General features: G+C 57.4%; 2 protein-coding genes across 17 annotated transcripts; one reads left to right on the top strand and one right to left on the bottom strand.

The window, feature by feature from the left end:
- The first annotated feature begins 1,962 nt into the window (after positions 1–1,962).
- C13H9orf16 (chromosome 13 C9orf16 homolog) lies at positions 1,963–5,455 on the top strand. Its single transcript, XM_027615752.2, has 2 exons — positions 1,963–2,254; positions 4,978–5,455. The coding sequence occupies exons 1-2, from the start codon at positions 2,176–2,178 to the stop codon at positions 5,148–5,150; spliced, it is 252 nt and encodes an 83-aa protein (XP_027471553.1). The 5' UTR covers positions 1,963–2,175; the 3' UTR covers positions 5,151–5,455.
- On the bottom strand, positions 2,702–22,071 carry CIZ1 (CDKN1A interacting zinc finger protein 1). Of its 16 annotated transcripts, none has more exons than XM_027615749.2 (18): positions 21,506–22,067; positions 20,597–20,818; positions 20,248–20,363; positions 18,591–18,662; positions 16,565–16,794; positions 15,319–15,496; positions 15,019–15,127; positions 13,895–14,496; positions 13,571–13,689; positions 12,767–12,964; positions 11,740–11,864; positions 9,752–9,839; positions 9,333–9,446; positions 8,987–9,139; positions 7,405–7,474; positions 7,119–7,240; positions 6,616–6,771; positions 2,706–4,168 (listed from the first exon to the last, which is right to left on the bottom strand). In XM_027615749.2, the coding sequence occupies exons 2-18, from the start codon at positions 20,704–20,706 to the stop codon at positions 4,055–4,057; spliced, it is 2,676 nt and encodes an 891-aa protein (XP_027471550.2). In that variant the 5' UTR covers positions 20,707–20,818; positions 21,506–22,067; the 3' UTR covers positions 2,706–4,054. The 16 variants fall into 16 exon arrangements, with proteins under 16 accessions (XP_027471540.2, XP_035579553.1, XP_027471550.2 ...); XM_027615737.2 differs by having other exon boundaries at positions 20,597–20,711; XM_027615748.2 differs by lacking the exon at positions 21,506–22,067 and adding an exon at positions 21,204–21,336.
- Between the last annotated feature and the right edge of the window lie 1,470 nt (positions 22,072–23,541).

Here is a 23,541-nt window from a genome sequence, read left to right as displayed (position 1 = left end):
TTGCCTTGGGGTTTTTTCTTCCTTCTTCAAAGATAGCAGTATGGCATCTCTAAATCTCTCTCTCTGCCGAGGTCCTCACATGGCTTCCTCTCTTGTTTGCAGTCAAATTCCCCTTGACCGCCCTCTTTATAGGGACACTTATGATTACATTTAGGGCCCACCTGGATAATCCAAGGTAATCTCCCCATCTCAAAATACTTCCTGTAATCACATCTGCTCAGGCCCTTTTTCCAAATAAGGTACTGTTCTTAGGTTCCAAGGATGAGGATCCAGATATCTTTGGGGGCAGACCACTACACTGGGGTCGGAGAAGGAATCAGGACAGAGCTAATGAGATGGGGAGAGAGAGGGGCACAAGGACTCCAGAGGCAGGGAAGCACTAAGGCATATTCCCTTCCCCCTGTCAGGGCTGGATGGAGTAGGTGGCAGTTTTGTCCTGTGGTCTGGTTTATGGGCCCGGACCACTGGAGTGAGGTGGGCAGAGGAAGAGGCCCTCTCTGGGATCACAGCATTTCACCAACGAGGAGCGTGCCTGGGGGCAGCTGCAGGCTCCACCCACGAGCATTTGCATCCACCTGCTGCGTCCCTGTGGTATGTGGATCTGTGCATGCCTGGGCTTGTTTCTGAGAACCTACGTGACTTTCTGAGGGTTTGTTTGCCCCTCCCCCTGTGCCCTGGAGTCTGCACGTTTCTCCTCTGGTCTAGACATAGTCAGATCCTATTGATCTCATGTGTGATTTCACATTTAAGAGAAAAACATGTGTCTGTGTTTTTGTTTGGGTGTCTCGTGCTTAAAGGGATTTGGATTATGTCAGCACATCCACAAAGGTGACCTGTGTTTCTGCCGTGTCTCCGCAGATCTGTGTGCCACACTTGGGTACGGGTGTTTCTATGCCAGTCAGGGCTCACGGGGCTTTGCTTTCTTGGTTGGTGAAATGCTGCGCTCCTATGGAGGACCTCTAACCCATCAGCCGAAGGTGGATGCACAGGCCTCTTTCTTTCTCAGCCCTGCTCACTGGTTCAATGCAGGCCTCACCTCCATTCCACCTGATTCAGGGAGGAGAAGGCAGGGCTGCCAATATGCAAGTCAGTAGTGCTCCGATTGCAGGCTGCGGACTCCACCTTCCTCAGGTGAGATGGTGGGATAGTTTTGGGGACACAGACGATCCCTCCCCATTGTCATCATTTGGGGCATACCCAGGTTCGCCATTGCTGGCTCGGCCCCCCAGGGCCGTGTCACAGTAGAATGCAGCGACCATGGCGGAAGGTGGGGGCACCCGATGGAACGCGGGCCTGTTTGGGCCATACCAGGTCTGACCCCGATCCCAAGGATGTCCTGCCCACAGGAAGCACCCGTGTGAGACCAGCACGGGGCTGCTGCAGCCATGGGGCTCCCTGGCAGCTACAGCTACGGGACTCCCAGTGAGTGAGCCTAACTCAGCCGGACTCCTGGCCAGGATGATACTTCCGGGTCCAGCTCAGGAGCGACAGTGTCTTGGCGGGTGACTTTGGGCAAGCCTCCCTTTCTCAGCTGGTAAAGGGGGTGGGGGATGATGGCAGCTGGGCCAACCTAATCCTGAAGCCACACGCAGCACTGTGCCACACAGACCGTGACTCTCACTGAGGCTGTGAACCTAAATCTTCCGAAGCCATAGGGAGCCTTAGAGAAAACGCGTTTCAGATTTCGCCCACGCGGAGGCGCCGGCTCGCCGACCCGCAGGTCCCCAGCGGCAGGACGGGCGGAGTGGAGGCGCCAGGCAGCCCCCGTCCCTCTGCGGGGCTCGCGAGTCCCGGCTGAGCGCCCAGGCCTCCACCACCTGGGCTTCTGGACTGCCAGCCGCGGATGACCCCGCCCAGCGGCCGAGAGGGGGCGGGGCTAGGGGCGGGGCGCGACTGTGAGGCAGGGAGTGGGCGGGACTCGGGCCGTGGGGGCGGAGTCTGACGGCGGGCGGGGACGGAGCTCTGGCGGTGGGGCGGGGAGGGGGCGGAGCTCGCGCCGCGAGGTTCCGGCCTTGGGGGCGAGGCCCCGGCCGCCCTGCCGCGTTCTGCCGCGGCGTCCCACTCTTCCGGCTTCGAGTTCCATCCGGCGTCTCCACCTTCCGCCCAGCGCAGGCTGTGGGCGGGAGGGTAGCTGGGTTCTACCGTCGCGCGGCCCTTGCGGCGCCCGAGCCCGCAATGTCGGGCCCCAACGGGGACCTGGGCGTGCCGGTGGAGACGGGCGCGGAAGGCGAGGACGACGGCTTCGCGGAAGCAGGTGACCCAGAGGGGCTGCTGAAGCGCCCTTTGCTTTCTTAGGGCTGCCCTCCTGGGAAGGGGAAGCGGGGCCGGACTGGGGGCTTGGAAGGGACCGCAGAGCCCTCCCACCTCTCGCCCCTGGGTGCGTTGCGGCTGCGGGCGCCGGCCGGGGTTTCAGGGCGAGCACCTGCGAGTGGGTCCCCTGGAAACCGCAGCATCCGAGGGCTGCGGGCAACCGGCCCCGTTTTACAGATGGGGAAACTGAGGCCGCTTCGAGATCACTCGCCCTTTTGGCATTTGCTGCAGCCACTTCCTGCAGCCCCTGTGGAGACGGGGGCTCCTGAGGGGGTGGGGCGGGTGGGTCGTCTCGGCTTAGCAGGAGGGGCTGTCTGGGTGGGCGAACCCGCCCTGCTGAGTCAGCATCTCCTGCCACCTTTGCTGGTGTGACCCGGAGCCTTGGCGAATGTGACCTCCTTACAGAGCAGCCTGTTGCCTGCACAACACTGCGGGGAGTTGGGGGTGGAGAGAGAACCATCAGCTCCCCTCACCTTGGGGAGCCTTAGTTTCCGTATCTAAAATAAGAATAATGATTAGTGTCTCCTGCATTGAGATGTGTCAGGGTTAAATGAAGAAAAAACAAATGGAAAATATTTAATAGGTTCAAAGCATGCAGGTGTTCGGTGAGTGGTTATTTTTCCCTTTAGTGTAATAAAGATTGATTTCTCAAGTTGGAGGGCAGGACTTAGTAAATGTGAGGTAAGTATGGAGTCTGCTTTTTGTTTTGTTTGGGTAACAGCTTTATTGAGCTATAATTCACATACCATACAATGTATCCATTTAAATTGTACATGTCAGTGGGTCTTAGGATATTCAGAGTTGTGCATCCCTCACAGTAGTTTCAGAACACTTCGATCACCCCGGGTCTGCATTTAATAAAGAGGTAGAGGACCTCCCACAGGGTGGTAAGTGGTAGGCCGGCCAGTTTGCCCTGGGCACTGCAAGTGAACAGTAGCCAGATGTGTATTAAGGAAGCCTGCAGTAGCAGGGAGAGCAATCAGGAAAAGCCACTCAGGTGTCACACTGAGTGGATGTTGGCAGATTCACAGGACTTAGTGCAGTGGGGAGGTGGCTGTCCCAGGCAGAAGGCAGAGGCTTAGCACTGGGAAGTGCCCTTGACACAGATCAAGCCTGGCCCCCAGTGGTGTGGAGATACCACCTGCCTCCCCCATCCTGCTTCGGGCCTGTGTCTTGTGACACAGAATGTGCAGTGTTGATAATAATGACCGTCTACTAAGTACTGGCTGTGGCCAGACCTTGTCTGAGTTTTTAATATATTGGAATCCTCACAACAACCCGGTCCTTATTCCCTTACCAAACGACGCAGTCACGTGCTGGGGTGGAGTGGAGCTGGGACTGACACCCAAGTGCCCCTGCTCCCTCTGAATCTTGGCTGTGCCACCAACCAGCTGGAGGATCCTGGGTAGGTCCCTTCCTTCTTGGGCTTGTTTTCCCATCGGTACCACAAGGGGGTTGGACTCTAAGATCCAGCAGGGACTTTCCAGGACTCTGTCCTCTGTGAGCTGTGCCAGCTCTGGCCGATGGTGCTCTTCCCCCAGAATGCAGACACACTTGCACCCAGATCCCAGACACACTCCTCCAGCCCTGGCCTTTTCCAAACACTGTCAGCCGCTTCCCCTTTTGTCCCAGGCTGGCAGCTGAGTGAGATTATCTGAGTCATGGGCTGGCTCAGAACTGGGTCCGCAGTGGGCACAGGCCCAGACCTTGGATCCTAAGGGATACTGTGCTGCTGAGAGGCAGGTCAGGAGTGGCCATGGAGGAGGGAGTGATGGTTTCTGGTGGAGACCAGGGAAGGCTTCTTAGAAGAGGAGGCGTTTTGAGCTGGTCCTTGAATAACTCTTGTGGTTGAGGCATTCTGAGTGGCAGAGACAAGTGAGTAAAGGCAGAAAGGCCAGAAAGTCGGACGCTTCATTCAGTCATCCATCCATCCATCCATCCATTCAGCTAGTGCTTACTGTGTGACAGTGAGGGCACCAGGGAGACAGCAGTGAACACAAGAACATTCCCTGTCTCATGAGCTCTGTAGTCTGGTGTGGTAAGGACCGTGGAGGTGTGTGGAAGGCAAGGATTGGGAAAGCTCCCTGTAGCAACATCCACGCTGGGCGTTGAAGGATGACAGGGATTCATCCAGGAGAGGAGGAGGGAAGACAGAGGAGGACGCATTGCAGGCAAAGGCAGCAGCATGTTCAGGGGGCCCGAGGTGGGCAGAGGCGGGTGAGGCGGGGCTAGAGAGGGGGCAGGGCCTCGGGAGTCTGGGCTGTGCTTTTCCCTTCCGGCAGGGGGAGCCTCAGAAGGGCTGGAGAGTAGGGCCTGCCTGGGGCCAGAGGCCTTGATTGCCTGACTCGGGAAGGGGGGCTCTGGCCTCCGGGCAGCTGATAAAGGAAGTGGAAAGGAGCCTTGGCACTGGGCAGGACACGGTCTGGCTGACCTCCCCCTGACGACCTTAACCCTAGAAAAAAGGATGGTGCACTACTAAGGTATTATTTCTCCAAAGCCTTTCACTTTTGGTATCCACCCATTTTCCAGATGGTGACACAAAGGGTCAGCAAGGAGTAGGGACTTGCCCAAAGCCCTTTTGTCCTGCAGGCTGGGGGGCTGTGTGGGGGAAGGTGTCCGAACCCTGAGGAGACCTGGAACCTTGGCTCTCTTTTCCCTTCCTCCCAGAATATGCTGCCATCAACTCCATGTTGGACCAGATCAACTCCTGTCTAGACCACCTAGAGGAGAAGAACGACTACCTCCATGCCCGCCTCCAGGAGCTGCTTGAGTCCAACCGGCAGACACGCCTTGAGTTCCAGCAGCAGCTTGGGGAGGCCCCTAGTGATGCCAGTCCCTAGGTTCTGGGAGCCCCCAACCAGCCCAAACCCTGCCTCCCTGGGCTAGGCTCTGGCCTGGGCACTCACCACCTGGCTTAGATACCTTCTCAAGGGCTGGCCTACAGGTCCCCTGGTGGGTCTGCCTGCCTCAGTCACCCTTCCGGTACTCCCCTTGGCATGCCTGGGCCAGCCCCCACACCCAACATCCCCTCCTGGGGTCAGGTGTGGGCCCACGACCCACCCACTTAGCCTGCTTGCCCAGTTCCGGGGCACTCCCCACTCTGCCCAGGCCTTGAGCGTCCATATTAAACGGGTCTCCAACAGCACTGTGCCTCTCCTCTGTATCTTGGGTGAGGACTCCACTGGCCCTCACAGGTAAACAGGGCAGTGGAGGCATTCCAGGCACTGATCATGCGCTGGTGACTCACAGGCCTGCTGGTAGGGTAGGGGTTCTTGGCCTTGTATTTCTGGATACACAGGCAGCCGGTGAGGCAGGGCTTCCTCCCTACCTGGTGCCCTCCTGGACAGCAGCAGATTCCCCAGCCCAGTTGAGAGCACGGGACGTGCTGTGTGACCCTGTGGATACACTCAGCTTCTCTCGGTCCTAGGGTCTTTCTCTACGACAGCCAACTCCTGTTCATGCTGTGTAACCCTGCTCCAGGCCTCAGTCTTCCCAGCTAGCCAGTCACAGGGTTGGTCTACCTCTAAGGGTTTTTTCAAATGAGGAAATAGCAGAACTAAAGAACCAACTCCTCCTGGGCCCCATTCGCTGATGATTCATCTTAGGGTCACCTGACAAGAAGGGTGGGCCCCTGCTATTGAACCACAAACTCAGAACCAGAGGACAGGGAGGTCCCCTTTGCCTACACTTCAGTTTCCAGAGTCCAGCTGGAGAGAGGCCAGCACAGGGGTCCAGAGCCCAGGCCTGAGGCAAATCCTGGCCACTCATCAGATGCATGACCTCTAGCAAGTCACTTGACCTCGCTAGGCCTCAGTTTCTTCACCTACAATTTGGGGACCACAATAAGACCTGCCCCCTAGGGTCCCTGTGAGGATTAAATGAGATCTGAGTTGAAGGTGAAGGTGCTTTCCTAGCCCTGATAACCCCATTAAAGAGGGAAACAGGCTGTGAGGGATAAAATGCCTTGTGACCCCAGAGGCCCTGCTCAGGGAGCCTGCCTGTGGCCTTCTGGCTCCGGCCACCACACCATGCCTAAAGAGGGTGGGTGTTGGCTGATAGCAGGCTGGGGTATCCCCTGCCCCTATCCACCCAGACAGAAGGGCTGGTGGGCACTGTACGGCCAAACTACCTTCTTTTATTAGATTTTCAGTAAAAACACCAACCGTGTCAGAATTTCCACACAAGACTTCTAAAACGCATAGCAGACTGAGACCCAGACGGGGTGGTCCTGAGGCGCTCCCTCTATCAGGTTTTGAGGCGGGTTGAGCGCCGTGGTAGTGGGGGTGGAGGGGGTTGGGCTGTCACCTTGCTGGGGGTTTTAGCTGTGTCCTGGGTGCTGGGCTGGGTGGGTGTGCGGCCGCCAGAAGTGAACAGAGCAGTCAAGGCGTTCCGGGCGTTGATTGCACACCGGCGGCTCACGGGCCTGCTGGTAGGGCTGGGGTTCTTGGCCTTCTTGTATTTCTAGACACAGAAGGTACAGGTAAGGCAGGGCCTCCTGCCCACCTCATATGCTCCCTCCCAGCAGCTGCCTCCCCAGCCTGGCTGAGACTGCATCGGACATGCTGTGACTGTGTGTGTGTGTGTGTGTGTGTGTGACCCTGTATGATGCACTCAGCCTCCCCAGGCCAGAGCTCTGGAGCTAACAGCCCTGGCCCTCAGCTCCCCCCAGAACAATAGCACAAAGAGCTGGGCCCCACCCCTGCTCAGGTTCCCTCCCTGGGCTGAGGCCAAACACAGGAGGAAGGTGGCTGCTGGCCATGCCCGGCAGCTAGGGTGGGTGGGCGGGTGGAGCAGCAGGCCCAGCTCACCTGCAGGTTCTCGAAGTGGGCCAAGGACTTGCAGTGGGAGAGCTGTGCCCCCGAGTTGCTGTGGTAGAACTTGTGGCAGATGCGGCAAATGTAGCCCATTACGGGCACCAGGAAGTCCACACCTGTGGGGCGGCAGCGTCTATGCACTTATCCCCCATGCCAACCCGGTGGCCCTCCCTCTCTAAGAGCCCATTTGCTTGCCCACCCTCCAGGTGAGAGGAGAGAAGAGGACAAGGGGAGAGGCTGCCTGGCCTCTCCTGCAGTGGGGTCAGGGCTAGGGTCTTACCGTATGCGGTATTGGGGCTATAGGTCTCCGAGCCTTTCCACTCCTCTATGGATATATCTCTGGACCTCACCTAGAAATATGCAAGTGTGGGCCTTGGTTCAAGCTTCCCCTGAGCTCCTCCCAAACGCTGGTGGGGCCTGGTTTCCACCCACATTCTTCAACACCGCCCCCTTGATTCCCAGGAGGAATATATCCGGGAGGTTGTGGGTGGCATTTTCTGAGCCTTTGCACAAGCTGATCCTGCCAGATTGTCCTTCCCAATCTATACTTTTTGAGTTCAGCTCAATCAGTCCTCTCCTCCAGGAAGCCCTCCTGCTTCCACAGTGACCATAATCCATGCCACGTGTGCGCAACACATCACGAGTGTCCTCTCTGAATCCCGTAACAACCTTCCTAGGTTCACCCATCTTACATAAGAGGAAACTGAGGTCCACGCACATTAACTCACTTGCCCAGGGTTTATAGAGGAGCAGAGTAGTTAACCCTGGTGAGCCCTAACCCTGGTTACACTCTTAACCACGAGCCCCCCGTGCCAGCTCCCTGAATTCTTGATATTGCAGTGACCTCAGTCCCAGGGGAGCTGGGTTTCAGGTGATCAGGGACTCCTTGTCTCACCGGCTGGATGCGAGCCCCTTCCAGACGAGGCCATCCAACTCCAGCCATGGCAGCCCCACCACACTTAGCAGTGCCCTCCTCACTTACCAGGCAAATGTGCCTTCCAAGGGCGACAACCACTCCCCTTTGCCACCCTGGGCTTTGGCCCACCCTCACAGCCTGAGCTGGGACCGTTACTTCTAAGCAGAAGAATTGGGGCTCCGAGAAGCCGAGGGGCTTGCCTGAGGTCAGGCCAGTGCTGATTGCATGTAACAAAGTGGCCTCACCCCAAACCTGCTTAGGGCTGAGGATCGCCCTTGCACCCCTCCATGTGCCCCTCAGGCTACCCCTCACTACTCTGGACTGGCAACGGGCAAGCTCTGGGCGGGCAGGGGCCGTGCCCTCCACATATCCCCACGGCCAGCACCAGGGCCTGGCTCAGAGCAGCTGCTTTTCATTTCTTAACACGAAGAGAACCCAAGTTCCTCCAGCTCCTCCAGCTCCTCGCTCGTGGGAGGGAGCTGGGGCGTTCGGAGTACGGGCTCTGGAGTCTCGCTTCCTGGCGTCCAAGTTGGTGAGATTCAGTCAGGAAAGCGGTGGGTACATGCCTGGCATATAATAAATGCTCAGAAAGTGCTGACGGCTATTATCGTCATCAACCTCACCTCATGCTGACAGAATTCTGTGTACCCCGCATAGTTCTCTCCATGCCCTTATTGGCCTAAGACACCCTTTCCCTCCCTAAACACAGGTCAAGATTTCAGCCAGGCTTCGAGGTCCTGCAGCTGGCCACCCTGCCGTCCTCATGATGTGTATTTACACCGAGTCATAGGGAATAGAGTCCTGTTCACACTAAATCATGGCAGGCCTTACTGCCTACAAATGTCAGCTCGTCGGCCCCTGGCCCCTGGGAGGCGGGGTGAGGTCCCGCCTGGGCTGGGAGTCCAGCCTCCAGCCTGCCTCCCACGCCCCCTCCGCCCCTAAGCACCTGCTTGCAGAATTCCTCCTCCACCTCGATCTCTTCTTCTTCATCTTCCTCTTCCTCCTCCTCCTCCTCATCACCCTCAAAGCAGCCCACAGCGTCCACTGTGATGAAGTGGTCCTCATCTTGACCGGCTAGCTCCTTCTCGAGCAACTTCAGCTGCCCAGGGGAATGGGCCAGGGCTCAGGTCAGCTCTGGGCACACGAGGTGCCACCCCACCCCCACCCCCGAGAGTCCCAATCCCTCCAGACCTGCCGAGTTTAGGCCGGGATAAACCTCAGCCCACTGTGTGGTCTCGGCCAAGGCTCTGTGCCTCTCTGGGCCCATGTCCTCCGAGGGAGCTGGGGGTTACCTCCTTGGCTTTGTCCTTGTGCCCCTGGGACTTCACGTGCTCCACAAACTTGCGGGGCGTCTTGAAATAGCGGTTGCAAACAGTGCAGAAAGGTCGCAGGGATTGCTTGGCGATCTGATGAAAGGAGGGCAGGCCAAGCGGGTGGCGGGCGGTGTCCCCAGGGGCAGCCAGGCTGTGCCCAGTAACACCTCCTCTCCCACTTGCAGGCCTCCACATCTGTCATCAGCTGGTTGTGCTCCACCCCTTTCCCAGAACATGGGCACACACAGCCCCTCCCTGCGTCGTGGGCTTCGAGACAGGATGGCAGGTGGCAATGGAGGACAGACACAGGGCAGGGGGAGAGAGAAGAGCTGCCAGGAGGACCCCCACAAGCCCCATGGCAGGGAGACAGCACGTGTGGGTGCCCCTGCAGCTCATACCTTGTGGTCCTGCGTCCTGCGGTGTTGGATCAGGTCACCCATGTAGTAGACCTGGCAGGTGTTACACCAGCGCCTCGGCGGGGGCTCTCTGAATGGTGACAATTAGAACAAGGAGTGTGACACTGCTCTCGTTGGAAAGACAGCCGCTCTCCCAAGGCGCCCCATAAATGTAATGCAACTCCAACATGATGTGTTTTTAGAAACTTAACAACAGTTCTGAGATGCATCTGGAAAAATACTTAGACAAGAATAATAACCAAGGAAGCTTGGTGGGGGGTGGGGAGATTTAGAAGCATCTGGGATCCCAGGAGGCCAGCAGGGCAGTGACACACCTGAGCATATCTGGCCCCGAAAACTCTTTATCCTTCAGTTTAGATGCCCTGTAGTTCCTGGAGCTGTTCTTGCCCCGCCCCCTACTCCTGGACCTGCCCCCTACCCGTAAGCCAGACTCGCCCCTGGCACCCCAAAGGGCCATCGCCACAGCATTTTCTACAACGGACAGGGAGGACCTGATCCCTTCTGTGCCCCCGCTGAACTGTGGTGAGCTCTGGGAGGCCAGGACTCCCAGAGTCCCAGGGCCAGGCACGGGATCGGCCCCTAGTTTCTGACTGCGTTGGATGAAGGAAGGACGGGCAGCCTATCGGAAGGACTGCCATGACCTGTGTGGCCTCAGGGGCCCTGGTGAGGCTTCAAGGGAAGACAGTTCACTGAATCTCCTCCACCTAAAGCCTGCTCGTAGGACGCGCTAAACCTTTCTAGTTTTCTTGTGTCCACAAGATAGGTTTTTATATAACCAAGCTCATTCTGCAAATGCAGATGTGAACCGTGTTCTAACCCGACGCTGCATCATACCTGTTCCCACGGTCTCAGGAACTCCCTGGTATTGTCCTTTATGAGCTACTCCACCAAGTGGATGAGCCTGAGCTAACTCATCCCACAGGAGTGGAGATTTTCAACAGTTTCCAATTAAACTTTTTCACCATGACAGTCCTCTGCAAGGAACATCTTTGGGTGTCACCTTTCCTCTGTATTTATGATTACTTCACCTAAGTATAATCCCTGGGTCCTCGAGCAGGGGAGGTTTAAGGCTCGAGAACATGCTACATGACCACGTCAGGAAGTTCTTCTCAAAGTGAGAACCACCTAACAGAGGCGCCGCTGCCTCTGGAGAGAGCACTCCGTCACTCAGGGCATGCAAGCAGCAAGCTCCAAGCTGTGACCCTCTGTGAGCGCTCCTGGCAGAGTCCCCAACCACTGGGTGTGTGATGGGGTTGGATTCGGGCTCCCTAGGCTTCTTTCATTTTGATTCTGAACTAGCTGCTAACATTCTGAAATTGGGAGATTTCCCATACAAAGCTGGGTTTCTCGATGCTCCAGAACAATCAGGAGACCTGGAGCGGAGGAGCAGCTGTCCTGTGAGACAGAGCCCAGGTCCCCCAGCCTGGCCCGAGGCAGTGCTGACCTGCTTCTCTCCTCCCTGTAGGCCTCTGTGACTGCCCACAGGATGGTGAAAGGTCTTCCAGTGTCCACCAGGCCTCCTCAGCCCAAGAGCTAGTCCTGGACTCCAGGAGGGCTCACATTTTGGATCAATGACGCGCCCATGACAATGAAAGGGGGACAGGCAGGGTAGCTGTAACTTCAAGCCACAAGATGACTGATCCCCGGGTGGGGTCAGCACATATGCCAGGGAAGCAGGCGTCTGTGCCACCACCCGCTTCCTTCCCATGTGGGAAGTGCCTAGATGGCACCTTAAGAGACTATCTAGTTCATGAACTCTTGCACTGCACCCTTTACCAGGCCATCTCACAGATGAGGAAAACTGAGGCCCACAGGTCCACAGTTAACAGTGTGACGAGGCCTCCGGCGGCGACCAATATGTAACCCAAAGGCAGACCTTGCAGGTGGTGGACTCAGGGCCCCTCTCGGCCTTGCCTGGCCTGCAAGACCGTCTACCCCCCAGCACGGAGCCTCCGAGACCCCCCACTCACTCGTCCTCTCTCTCTAGCACATCCCGGGGCACGGGCAGCAGGGACAGGAGGCAGGCCTGGCTCATGTGCTGGATCTCCCCGAGCCGCTGCTGGTGCTGGGCCCCTGACATGTGGTTCTGGAACTCCTGCAGTGGGATGAAGAGTGAGCCCTGGAGCGACGAGCGAGGGTGGGGCCCGGGCAGGCAGCCTGTGGCCTCAGCTTCATGGCCACTGTGTCGCCGCCGCCGAGGCCATCTGTCTCACAACAGCCCTGTGGGGGCCAGAGGAGGATGGCGACCTGAGGCCCCGAGTGAGCACACAGCAGCCAGAGCTCCTGCTGTTTCTCCTGGACACCGTGTGAGCCCCTCGCAGACAAGGAGCAGTCCGACTGACCTCCAGACCCCACTGCTCTGCTCAGGATGACACAGGCTGCAACGGCAAATGGTCATAACAATACGAGCAGAATGCTCTTGTTAAGGCACCACGCTCGCTCTGGGCTGGGCCGGGGGTTCGTGATTTCAATGTCAAGTCATTGAATCCTCGGAGCCTCCCAGCAAGGTGGGTTCTTGTTTGTTTTTTTGAAGATTTTATTTGAGAGAGAGAGAATGAGAGAGAGAGAGCATGAGAGGGAAGAGGGTCAGAGGGAGAAGCAGACGCCCCGCTGAGCAGGGAGCCCGATGCGGGACTCGATCCCGGGACTCCAGGATCACGACCTGAGCCGAAGGCAGTCGCTTAACCAACTGAGCCACCCAGGCGCCCAGCAAGGTGGGTTCTAAATGCTTCTTCATCTGAAGCACGAGCAAACAGAGGCATAAGGAGGGGAGTTCGCCTTCTGACGTCTATGCAGCTAGTCAGGGCTGATTCAGACCTGGCCTGCTGCACGCGCGGATACTAACTTCTTGGCTGGTCAGGAAATGTTTCCAGAGCAGATGCACAGCTGCCGTGGACGGCGTGGACGGCGCTCACGGGGCCCACGGGGCCACTCGGGCACGCCCTACAGACACCCCCACTCTGCCCAGCAGAACCCCCCGGCCCCGGCCCACAGTACCTGCTGGCTGCTACAGTTGGCCTTACAAAGGTAGCAGAAGAACTGGAGGGTCTGCTTAGAGGGTGTGCTGGCGGCGGCCAGGGCGGCAGACGCAGAGTCGCCAGCGCGGGGCATGGGGGTGACGGGGACGGTGCTGAAGGCCCGGCTGTCACTGCTCTGCAGGATGGTGACCTTCAGGGAGCCCCCGGCACCCCACACCTGCACCGGGAGCAGGGGCAGAGCTACCACCCGCGGGGCACCTGTGGTGGGCCCGCCCCTGGGCCAAACGCCCGTGAGTGGCATCTCCCCGGACCCTCCTGACAGCCCCCTTCACAGATGGGGAAACGGAGGTGCTGAGCTGGTAGGTGACTGCCCAGGCTCACAGAGCTGGGGCGGACGACAGCCGGGACTCAAACCTAAGCCCACCCAACTGTGAAGTCCACCCCGCCCCACCCTCCTGTGAGAGATGGAGAAACGGAGGCACAAAGACAGAGCGGTTTTGGTTGCAGTCCCCCTATGAGGCGGAGCAGGAACCCGAACCGCATGCAGAGGCTTTCGCTCTGTGCTCTCCCCGCTAGAGCAAAGCTCCCCCTGTGAGGGGACCAAGGGCTCTAGTTTGGGGATGGGCAGGCTGGAAGGGACTTGTCGCCAAAAGTACCTCCAGTTCTTCAGAGCAAAGGCACGTGAAACAGTCAAGCCCAGTCTGCTCCGCCCACAGGCCAGGGGTGGTGGGGAAACGTGAGGGGCCCGGAGGAGTGGGGGCGCGCAGGCCCTCCCGCGCTGGGCCCGCGGTACCCGAGCAGCCCCAGTAGCACGTTGACCCACCCCTAGCATCTCTCTTGCTCGTTTTTCACATTCTCCCACATCCAGGCCACTGGTCAAGTCCTCCTGGCTCTCCACGCTGACCTGGGCGCCACCTGGCTCTGGAGAGGCCTCCTCCAGGTCTGAAACAATAGATGGGTCCATCTCCCACCGGGCCCCAAGGGACCTGGGCCTGACAGCCCCTTCTCTATCCACAGCCAGGACCCTGAAGCCTCTGGTGGGGACAACCCCGAGCCCTGATCAGGACCACAGGGCGCCAGGGAAGGAGCCAAGGGCCCGGGCAGGGCTGTCCCATCATGGAGCAACTGGGAACCAGTGCTCACTTACCGGCTCCACTATCTCCCTTATCAGGCGGTGTCTCGAGCACCACGCAATGATCCGGAACCGACGCTGGCTCTAGGGCCGGCACCGACACCCGTGGCGGGGGCTGAGGCTGTCCCTCAGTCTGGTCAGGCGGCTGGCCTGGCGACGGCCCTGGAGGTTGCCTCGGGGGCTGCTCCGGGGACTGGGCCTGAGGACACGTCTGCGTCTGTGCCTGCTTCTGCGGCTGTGGCGGCGGCAGAAGCGGCTGTGGCAGCGGCGGGGGCTGCGGACGTGCCTTCGGCGGCACCTGTCTCTGCAGCTCCGCCTCCTTCCGCAGCGGCTGCGGCCCCACGTGGTCCGGGGAGGTCTGTGTCTGCGCCTGCTTCTGCAGCCTGCGCTGCACCGGGGCGTCCGCGGGGGGCGTCAGTGGCTGCGCCTGCGCCTGCGCCTGCACCGGGGCCTGGATCTGCAGAACCCGGGGCTGCAACGGTGGCAGCACTCGGGCTTCCGGCGGCTCAGGCAGCAGCTCGGGTGTCTGTGTCTGCTTCGGGGCCGTGGTGCGGGCCCGAGGCTGGACCTTCGCCTGCAGCTGCCCGGGGGGCCCCCTCTCTGTGGGCAACTCTGAGCTAGGGAGGATCAAGAGATAGCTTCCTGTGTCTCCCAGTTGACCCCAGGGGCTCCTCAAAAAGACCAAGATCCACGTTCAGTCCTAGTTCTAGCACGTACAAGCTGGGCATTTGCGGAAGGGCCTGCCGCTCTGCGGGCCCCAGCCGCGCCTAAATAAATTGGGAGGATCACTGAGCCCCACCTCCCACAATCTGCTAATATGTATCCAAGGCCCTCTAAAGCCGCCCACCCTCTGCCCACTCTGAGGTCCCAGATGCACATGTTCACCTCTCCAACCTGGCCACCCAGGCTGCCTCTGGGTGGCTCAGTCCCAGGGAAGACACCGGAGACTCTCTAACTGGGCGCCCTCCCAAGTAAGATGCAGATTTGGGTTTGACCTTCCTGCAAGCCAGACGCCAAGGCCCTTTCCTTCTTCCAGCTCCCTGAAGGGTCCTGACCCCCCCACCTACACCCACCCCCAGCCTTCGCAAGAATGAGGGTACAGGGCCCCTGGGCCCCAGCGGGTTTTCAGCATCCGTTACCTCTTTGACCTCTTAGCTGGTGGCTCAGATGCCTCACAAGACTCAGGCAAAGGGGCTAGAGTGCGTTTCTCCTTAGTGATGTCATCCGGGCAGGGTGGGGAATCTTGGTCTGGAACAGAGGACAGATGAGTGACTGCCAAGCCGATGCCGTATAGAGCACAAGCTAGCTCCGAGAGACAGGGTCTGGACTCCCCCTGCACCAAGAGCCCTGCCCCCCAGGTCTGCCTCCATCACTGACCCTGCACCCACCTGCCCCAACCCATGGCCCCTTCCAAAGGGCCAGCAGCCTCCCTCTCTTACCTTCTGGTGTGTTTGTTCGGGACTCGACAGCTTCCTCAGACCCCTCTGGGGGGTCTGACTTGTCTTCCACAGGTATCGTCTGAGAAGAAGAATCCTGCTTCCTTTCAGAAACTGGTTCTGACATCTGCCGCCCACCCGTGTAAGTACACCCTGGCCCAAGAGCAGCTGTGACGGGCCCCTAGGGGATGAAGGCGCCCAGGGATCCGGGGACCTCTGGTGAGGCCTGGCCCAGAGCTTCCCACAGATGATCCTAAGCACCCCAGGAATCGTGTCTAGGAGGGTCCATCTAGCTGCCTGGCTGTTAACCCAGATTTGGGGGATACAGAGGGGCCCTCCTGACTCCCCAAGCACCTTCTCCACGAAGCAGCCAGCAGGATCCTTCTAAAATGCAAACCTGACCATGTCTTTTGCCTCTTTCAGTCAGAAATCCTGCTGTATTCCTCTGACTCTAGAGTACTCCTTCCTTACCCAAGCCCAAAACCACCACCCCATCTGACCTCTGCCCCCATGCCATCTCCAGCCAGCTTCCCCCCCTCCCCCTCTCTATGCCCACACTGGCCTTCTCTCTGGTTCCCCAAAGTCCTAGGCCTTGTCCTGCCCCAGGCCTTCACCCAGAGCCTCACAGGCACTTCTTCCAGGAAGCCCTCCTGACCCCAGAGTAGACCCTTAATATGGGTTCCCAGAGGAGCTTGGGCTTCCTTTCTGTGGCATTTTCCACAGTCTTAATTAATTGGTGGGAACATTATTTGCATGAATGTCTCACTACTGCTACCACCCTCCTCCCCAGCCTAAGACCTCCAGGAGGGTCAGGCAGATGTACCATCTGCACCACAGAGGCCCCTACAAGACTCAGAGATGTTTGCTAAATAAATGCACGGCTCCAGCTGGTCCTGGGCATTCCAGTTAGCCCCAAGAGCCTGCCTGCAGGACACCTCAAACTATGACAATGCTCGGTGTCATCTGTATCTCCATGTGTTTGCAAAGAGAAACATTCGGTCAGTAAGATTACTGGTAGCGTTGGGATGTGGAAAAAGTTGCATCGGACATTCATGAATATCTGAAATTTGGGAAACCCTAGACAAGGCCCACTTACCCCCCTCTTTTTACAGATGGGGAAACTGAGGACAAAAAGGGACGTGACCTGCCCGAAGGCCCGGCGTGAGCCACGTGGGTGGAGCTGGGCTGATAGCCAGGTATGACCTTCCGACTCCCCTCCCCACCCACGGCCCCCCTAGCCACCACTCACCTTGCGCTGGGGTGGGGTGGAGGAGGGGGTGCGGGCCTGTTTCTGCGGAGTCCGCCCTGAAAGGTTGATCTGGGAGGGATTCATGGGGACCCCGACAGGAGGGGGACCCAGCAAGGACTGCCGAGTGGCCTGGGGGAAGAACTGCTGTAGATTTGGGGTGGCCAGCTGGGGGGGTGTGAGGCTGGGGGCCGTCAGGTTCGGGGCTGCCAGGTTGTAGCCACGGAGGTTCCCTGCGGGCAGGAAGAAGGGAGAAGAGAGGTTACAATGTGGTTGGATGGTAGAGGCCAGAGTCAGGTGTTCAGCCCCCCAGAGCATCACGGAAACAACACAGATGACTTTGACAGGGAAGCTTCCCACACAGCAGCCAGAGGAGAGAGATGAGAGCCAAAGGCCCACTCCCACCTTGGGCATTCGTAGTGAGGGTGCTTTAGGGCTGGTATTCTGCTGAGGAGGAGAGGGACACCCTGATCAGCAGCTTGTGCAACCCCACTCACCCTCTGGCACGCTTTGGGGCACACCTTAAGGTGTGTGAAAGACCCAGCACAGTACCCATAGGAAGAGCCAGCAAGTTGACTGACTGGTCCCTGGAATATTAAGACACTGCCCTGGGGCGCCTGGGTGGCTCAGATGGTTAAGCGTCTGCCTTTGGCTCAGGTCATGATCCCAGGGTCCTGGGATCGAGCCCCACATCGGGCTCCTGGCTCAGCGAGGAACCTGCTTCTCCCTCTCCCTCTGCCTCTCTCCCTGCTCAAGCTCTCCCTCTCTCTCTCTCTCTGTATCTGTGTCTCAGATGAATAAATAAAATCTTAAAAAAAAAAAAAAAAAAGACACTGCCCTATCCCCCCCACCCCATCAAAGGTCTACTGGGAACCAGGCAGTTGCTAAGCACTTTGCGTGCACGGCCTCCGTCACTCGGCTCAGCCACCATCAGGGTAGGTACTGTGATCTCTACCAATGACAAAATAGACACAAAGTGGAGGTGTAGCTTGCCCAGGGTCTCTGCTTATTCTGCCTTCACTCCTCTCCACCTGCCTAAATCCTTCCATAGCTCCCTGCTGCTTGGGAAGGAGCTCGTCCCTCACCTTGCGGGGGTCCGGCCCTGCCCTCCTCCCAGACCTCCTTTCTTGCCATTCTCCCCACACATGCACCCACTAGACTCCAGCCATGCTTCTGTGCATCCCTTAACAAGCCTGGTTTCTTCCCGCCTCTGGGCCTTTGCAGATGCTGTTCCTTCTGCCTGGGCTATTCTGCCCCCACTACTTCCTGGTCATCCTTCAGATCTCCCTTTAGGTGTTTATCTTCTGAGAGGCCTTCTCAGAACCACTCTGTGTCCCCAGAGGCACTAGCTTCCCTGTTCTAGGACCAACTACACAATTTCCTGTCTGCTTCCCACTGCCCACAACCCAACCACCCTGGGAGCTCCCTATAAGGGCAGGTGCCTCATCTAACTCAGAGGCCTAGTGCTCAGGAAGTGTTTGAACCATAAGAGACAATCCAAATCCTTGCTCCAACACTGGGACGGGAACCATAGGGATTGAGGACATGGGTCAAATGTGTTCTCATATCTAGTTCCAGCCCTATAGCCCAAGCTCTGCGACCCTGAGCAAATCAATTCCCCCTTCTTAGCCCCAGTTCCCTCATCTGTACAATGGGATAATTATAGCACTTGACTCACTGTTTTATGAGGACTCAATGAGATATACAAGTGTGCCTGGGATCCAGTAAGTGTTCAAGTAACATTAACTTAAAACAAAACAAATACATGTACACATATGTGCAGAGAGAATGCCAACCGGCTATTAAAAATAGTAAGATCAAGAGATCTCAAAGCTCTAAAAGAAAAATGGACAAAGGACATGGACAAGTCACAAAAAGAAATATGAATGTTTAACAGACAAATAAAAAACGTTCGACTGAACTAGCACTCCAATAAATGTAAACTAAAACATTAATGATGTAGCTTTTTGCCAACCAAGTTAGTAAATCATGTGTATATATATATATATATATAAAAAGCATATAATACCCAGTGTTGCCGTGGGCATGGTGAGACCGGTACTGTCATACGTGGCTGGTGGCATTGCAAACTGGTCCAGTCCTTTGGGAAAGCAAGTTGGCAATACTTATCAAGAGCCATAAAACATCCATCCCCCGACGCAGCTTTTCTACTTTTCGGAATATGTTCTAAGAAAATCGTCTCAAACATGATATTCATGCCCATGTTATTTAAAACAGAGAAAAAAGAAAAAAGAAAAAACAAAGCGGAGTGGGGAGAAAAAGGAAGCAGCTGAGTTTAGGTACATGAGGGCTTGCCCTCCAGTGGAATACAAAGAGCTTTTAAAAAAATAATCTTCACAGACACTGTCAAATCATCTGGTAAATGATCATGCTATTCTATTCCGTGAAAAAGAAGTAAAAGACAGCCTTTCAGTTCCATGTCAATAACCAACCACAATCATATACAAATTCCCAAGTTTGGGCCTAGGAAAAAATGGGAGGAAATACACCAAACCGTGACAGGTGTTTTTTGCTTTTGTTTTTGTTTTCCTTCAGAAGGTGAGTGAGTCTATGACAATTTGGGTTTCCTTATCCTCTAAAAATAATTTTTTTCACTTTTCTTTGATGAGTGTGATCTTTAAAATAGGAAAGAAAAAGGGGGAAATACATATGTATACATTGTGTGTGCTTTTCTCTCTCCACCTGCCATCGATCGACTGCCATCGATCATTTGTAAATCAACTCCAGGACCTTCCATGCGTATGTGGCAGGGCTGAGAGTGACAGCCATCACATCTTCTGACCTGGCAGCATAACCAGCTGGATGGCAGGACAGCCTAGTATCTAAGAACAGAGTTGTGTAGCAAGACCTGGGCTCTAACTCTCCCTCTAATCCACACCTACTCCCTGTGTGACCCTAGGCACATGATTCTTCTCTAGGCCTCAGTTTTTTCATTCGTAAAATGGGAGCACGAGTGTATCTCACCCCCCACCCCCAGAGTTGTCAGCAGAGTCGAGGAACTGTGTTTGTAAAGGTCTCAGCACAGTGCACCGCCCAGAAGGACCACACAGCAAGCCACAGCTACCGTGCAGGAGGGGCTGGGTCTGAACATGAGCTGGCCCTAGGTCACTGGGCTCCTAAATTAATACCGAAAGGGCTTGATATCCCAGAGCTGCATCTTAGGAGGAAGAGCTGAGAGACTGCTCTCCACATGAGGACACTGAGACGAGGACACAGGCTTACTATATATGGCTAGAAGCACCCACACAGAGATCCAGGGGGTCAGAAGGCTCAGGCTTCATCTAGCTGCATGACCCAGGGCAAATGACTTCCCCGAGCTCTGGACCTCAGCTTCCTCATCTGTCAAATGGGATGTGGAAGAGAGTGATCCAAAGAGATCTTTTCCTCCATCATTTCATCTAATCTGAACGGGAGTGAGCTGTGCTGAGTACTGCCCACAGAGCCAGCACCATGGCCAAGGGCACACCTCTGCGATCAGACAGAGCTGCGTCCAGCTGAGCAACTTTGGGACTTCCACCACCTGGAGCCCCAGAGTCCGCATCTGCAAACTAGGGCGCCGAGAGTAGCTCCCTCTCAGAGTTAGCGTGTGGATTTGGTGAGATTGAGTGCAAATGGGGATGCCAGGGCACCACCCCTGAGTTGCAGTGAGAAGGGGCCAGTCCTACCTTGCAACTGCTGCAAAAGCAAAGCTCTCTGTAGCACAGAGCCGTTGAGGAGGGAGGCGGAGTTGGCACCTTGGAGATTCAGAAGCTGCTGCTGTGGCTGCTGCTGGGGAAGCCCCCTGTGTGTTGGGAGGGGGTGTCAGAGGACTCTGGGAGAGTCAGAGCCTCCCTCTTCCCTCACCTCCACTCTCTGCCCCTCTCTACCGCAGACAGAAGAACCTCGTAAGGTGGGAACTAATGGCTTCCAGGACTGAAACAGGGATGTCCCTGGGAGAAAGGGCTGGGATGGGGTCTCCACGACGGGTCTGAGCGGCAGGGCTGAAGCCGCCCACCCCTCCAGAGGGGAACTCACCGGCTGACGGCCATGGGCAGTGGGGCTTGCGGCGGGGACTGCTGCAGCAGCTGCAGGAGTTGCTGCTGCTGGAGCTGCTGGAGCTGCTGCTGCTGCTGCTGGTTGAACATGGTGGCTGAAGGAAGGACACGGAGTAAGGCAGGACCCCTGTGTCCGCGCCTATCCACTCCTGCCCGTGGCCCTCAAACACCTGCCCGCTGAGGTCACGGCCACACTGCAGTCCTGCCAAGAGCATGCCGCATTCGCACCCCCATGCTTTCAATAAACCCCCCCTCCCGCCACTTTCCCGCAAATCCTGCCAACAGTCCCTCCCTCAAACGCCCAACCCCGCCCGCCATCTCCCCCACTCCCATGGCTCGGTTCTTCCAGGGGCGTCCGACGCAAATGCAGCTTCCCCGCCCCCAGCCTTTCTCGCGTCGTCACGCCCCGATGCCAGCCCCTCTCCACACCCCCACCCCTCCCTCGTGCCCCTTTTGTCAATAACAGCACCCCCAACCTTTCGCTTTGGCCTCTGAACAAAGTGGGAGGAAGGCTTCCCTCCCCCACTCCGCTAAGCCCTTCCTCTGCAGATCCAGCCAGCATTACACATCAAATCCGGCCACCCCACCTGCCCGCGACGCCCGCAGCCTCCATCCAAGTGGCCCCTAAGCCTTGCGTGCGTCCACCAGGCGCTCTCGGCCCGCGCACTTCGCTTCCCCAAACCCCCGCCCAATCGCCCCGCCCCCACTGGCAGAGCCGACTGGGCCGCTGGAACTCGCGGCTCCGCCGGGGCCTGGCCGCTTGAAAGGCTGGTCTGCGGGCCTGGCCGCCGCAGCGCCCTCTGGAGGACCGGAGGACCCAGTGCCGCTAGCCGCGCCGCGAGGTCCCGTCCGGCGCTCAGGTCTCGCTGCGGGGACGGAGCCCGCTTACCCGGCGCCTCGGCTGCGGCCGGCGCGGCTGGGGGCTGCGAGGGGGCCCGAGGCGGCGCAGGCCTTCCGCCCCTCGTCCTCCTGCCCGGGAACCGGCGGCTCCGAGCCCGAGGTCTGTCTGTCTCCCGGAGGGGTCTGTCGTCTGGCGGGGACATCGCGGGCGATTTCGAGAAGGACCTTCCCCAACCGACCTCCCCGGGCCGCCACTGTCCCGCGATCCAGGGGCCCCGCGCGGGGCTGGGGTGGGAGGGGCCGTGCAGCCGGCCGCGGCACATTCGGGGACCGAGACCCGGCGAGAGGGTGACAGGCACAGCGAACAGAAGGTCCGTCTCAAGGTGTTTCTTCGATTTGACTCAGGACGGGGTGAGGAGGGCTGAGTTCAATTATGAAAAACGGCGCTCATCCTGAGCCTGAAATTGTCCTGCCCCGAGGACACTTTAATGACGACTCGGTCCCTCATCCCGGCGCCTCTCTCCTTGGTCCCCACATGGAGTCACTGAGCCAAACAACCTGTGGTCACTCAAATAGCGATCCCTTTTCCTTTTTCTGTTACCAAAATTGGTCCCTAAAGGTAACAACAACCCGGGGCAATCGGCTTCTTTTGCAAGAAGCGCCGATTGTGCGCGGGGCACGGCGCACGGTGGCGCTAGAGGCGTGCAGATTGGAGGCCGGCCCAGCGCGCTCGGCCGCGGAGGCCCGAGGGAGTCAACCAATCCCTGCAGTCGTGTGACAAGCGCTGCCCTAAAGCTCTGGACCCGCTCCACTGCAGCCCCGGGCGGCCGCACCGGTGCCTAATTACGCCTGGATTTAGAGGCGCGAAAGTGGCTCAGCGTGGCCACAGCACGAGGCAGGGGCCGGAGTCAGTAGGACGTCGCGCCCTTGGGTGGAAGGGCAGCCTGGACCGTGGGAGCTTTGAAGGCCTGGCCTTGGGCATAATTTATCCTGAAGGGCGGGGAGCGCTAAGGAAGGGTGTGACAGCATCACATGCGCCCGGATTAGAAAACTCACTTGGTGAGAACCAAGACGGAGCCAATGGGGAGGGAGAGAAGGGGCCGAGTCAAGATCGCTTAGGCTTCCTTCCAACCAGGTCCAAGCACGCTGACACCCTGGTCTGGGTGCTAGCAGAAGTTGGAGAAGTTGAATCCGGGCTCCACAACCTTCTGGCTAGGCGAGTCCAGCCCCCGGGAGAGTCCTCTCCGAGCAGGTTCTTCGTCTATAAAATGGGTGTTCCCTCCCAGGGTGTGTGTGAGGATAATATTACGTAATGCTTAGCGCTAGCCCTTGGCAGAGTGAGTTTAGCAAATTGCTAAAGTAAAAACAAACAAACAAGAAAACTAAAAATAAGGCTCATGCTGGTGATTCTGTGTTGATTCATTTTTCTGAAAAGCAACCTGCAAATTCTCTTATCAAGATTGAGCGTGGGGGCGCCTGGGTGGCTCAGTTGGTTAAGCGACTGCCTTCAGCTCAGGTCATGATCCTGGAGTCCCAGGATCAAGTCCCGCATCTCCCTGCTCTGCAGGGAGTCGGCTTCTCCCTCTGACCCTCCCCTATCTGGTGCTCTCTCTCAAATAAATAAAATCTTTTTTTTTTTAAGGTTTATTCACTGGAGACGCAGAGAGAGAGAGAGAGAGAGAGAGAGAGAGAGAATATGAGCAGGGGGAGAAACAGGGAGGGGGAGAAGCAGGCTTCCCGCTGAGCAGGGAGCCCTATGCGGGGCTCCATCCCAGGACCCTGGGATCATGACCTGAGCCGAAGGCAGACGCTTAACCATCTGAGCCACCCAGGCGCCCCTCAAATAAATAAAATCTTAAAAAAAAAAAAAAGTTCTCGAACGTGTTCTGCCCTTTGACCTGGTAACCCCTCTTGTAGGAAACGTGCCCAAGAAAATAATCAGAAAGGAGAATTTTTAAAGCCAGCAGGTCATTCATGGAAACATTATTTATAATAGCTACCTGGAAAGTAATCAACCTTAGGAGAACAGCTAAGTAAATCATGGTGTCTGCCTCTTAAGGAATAGCACACAGCCCTCAGAAATTA

Source organism: Zalophus californianus, chromosome 13 (genome assembly GCF_009762305.2).
Source record: "Zalophus californianus isolate mZalCal1 chromosome 13, mZalCal1.pri.v2, whole genome shotgun sequence".
Lineage (NCBI taxonomy): Eukaryota > Metazoa > Chordata > Mammalia > Carnivora > Otariidae > Zalophus > Zalophus californianus.
Note: the sequence above shows the minus strand (reverse complement) of the source record. Positions and strands in the feature narration are given on the sequence as shown.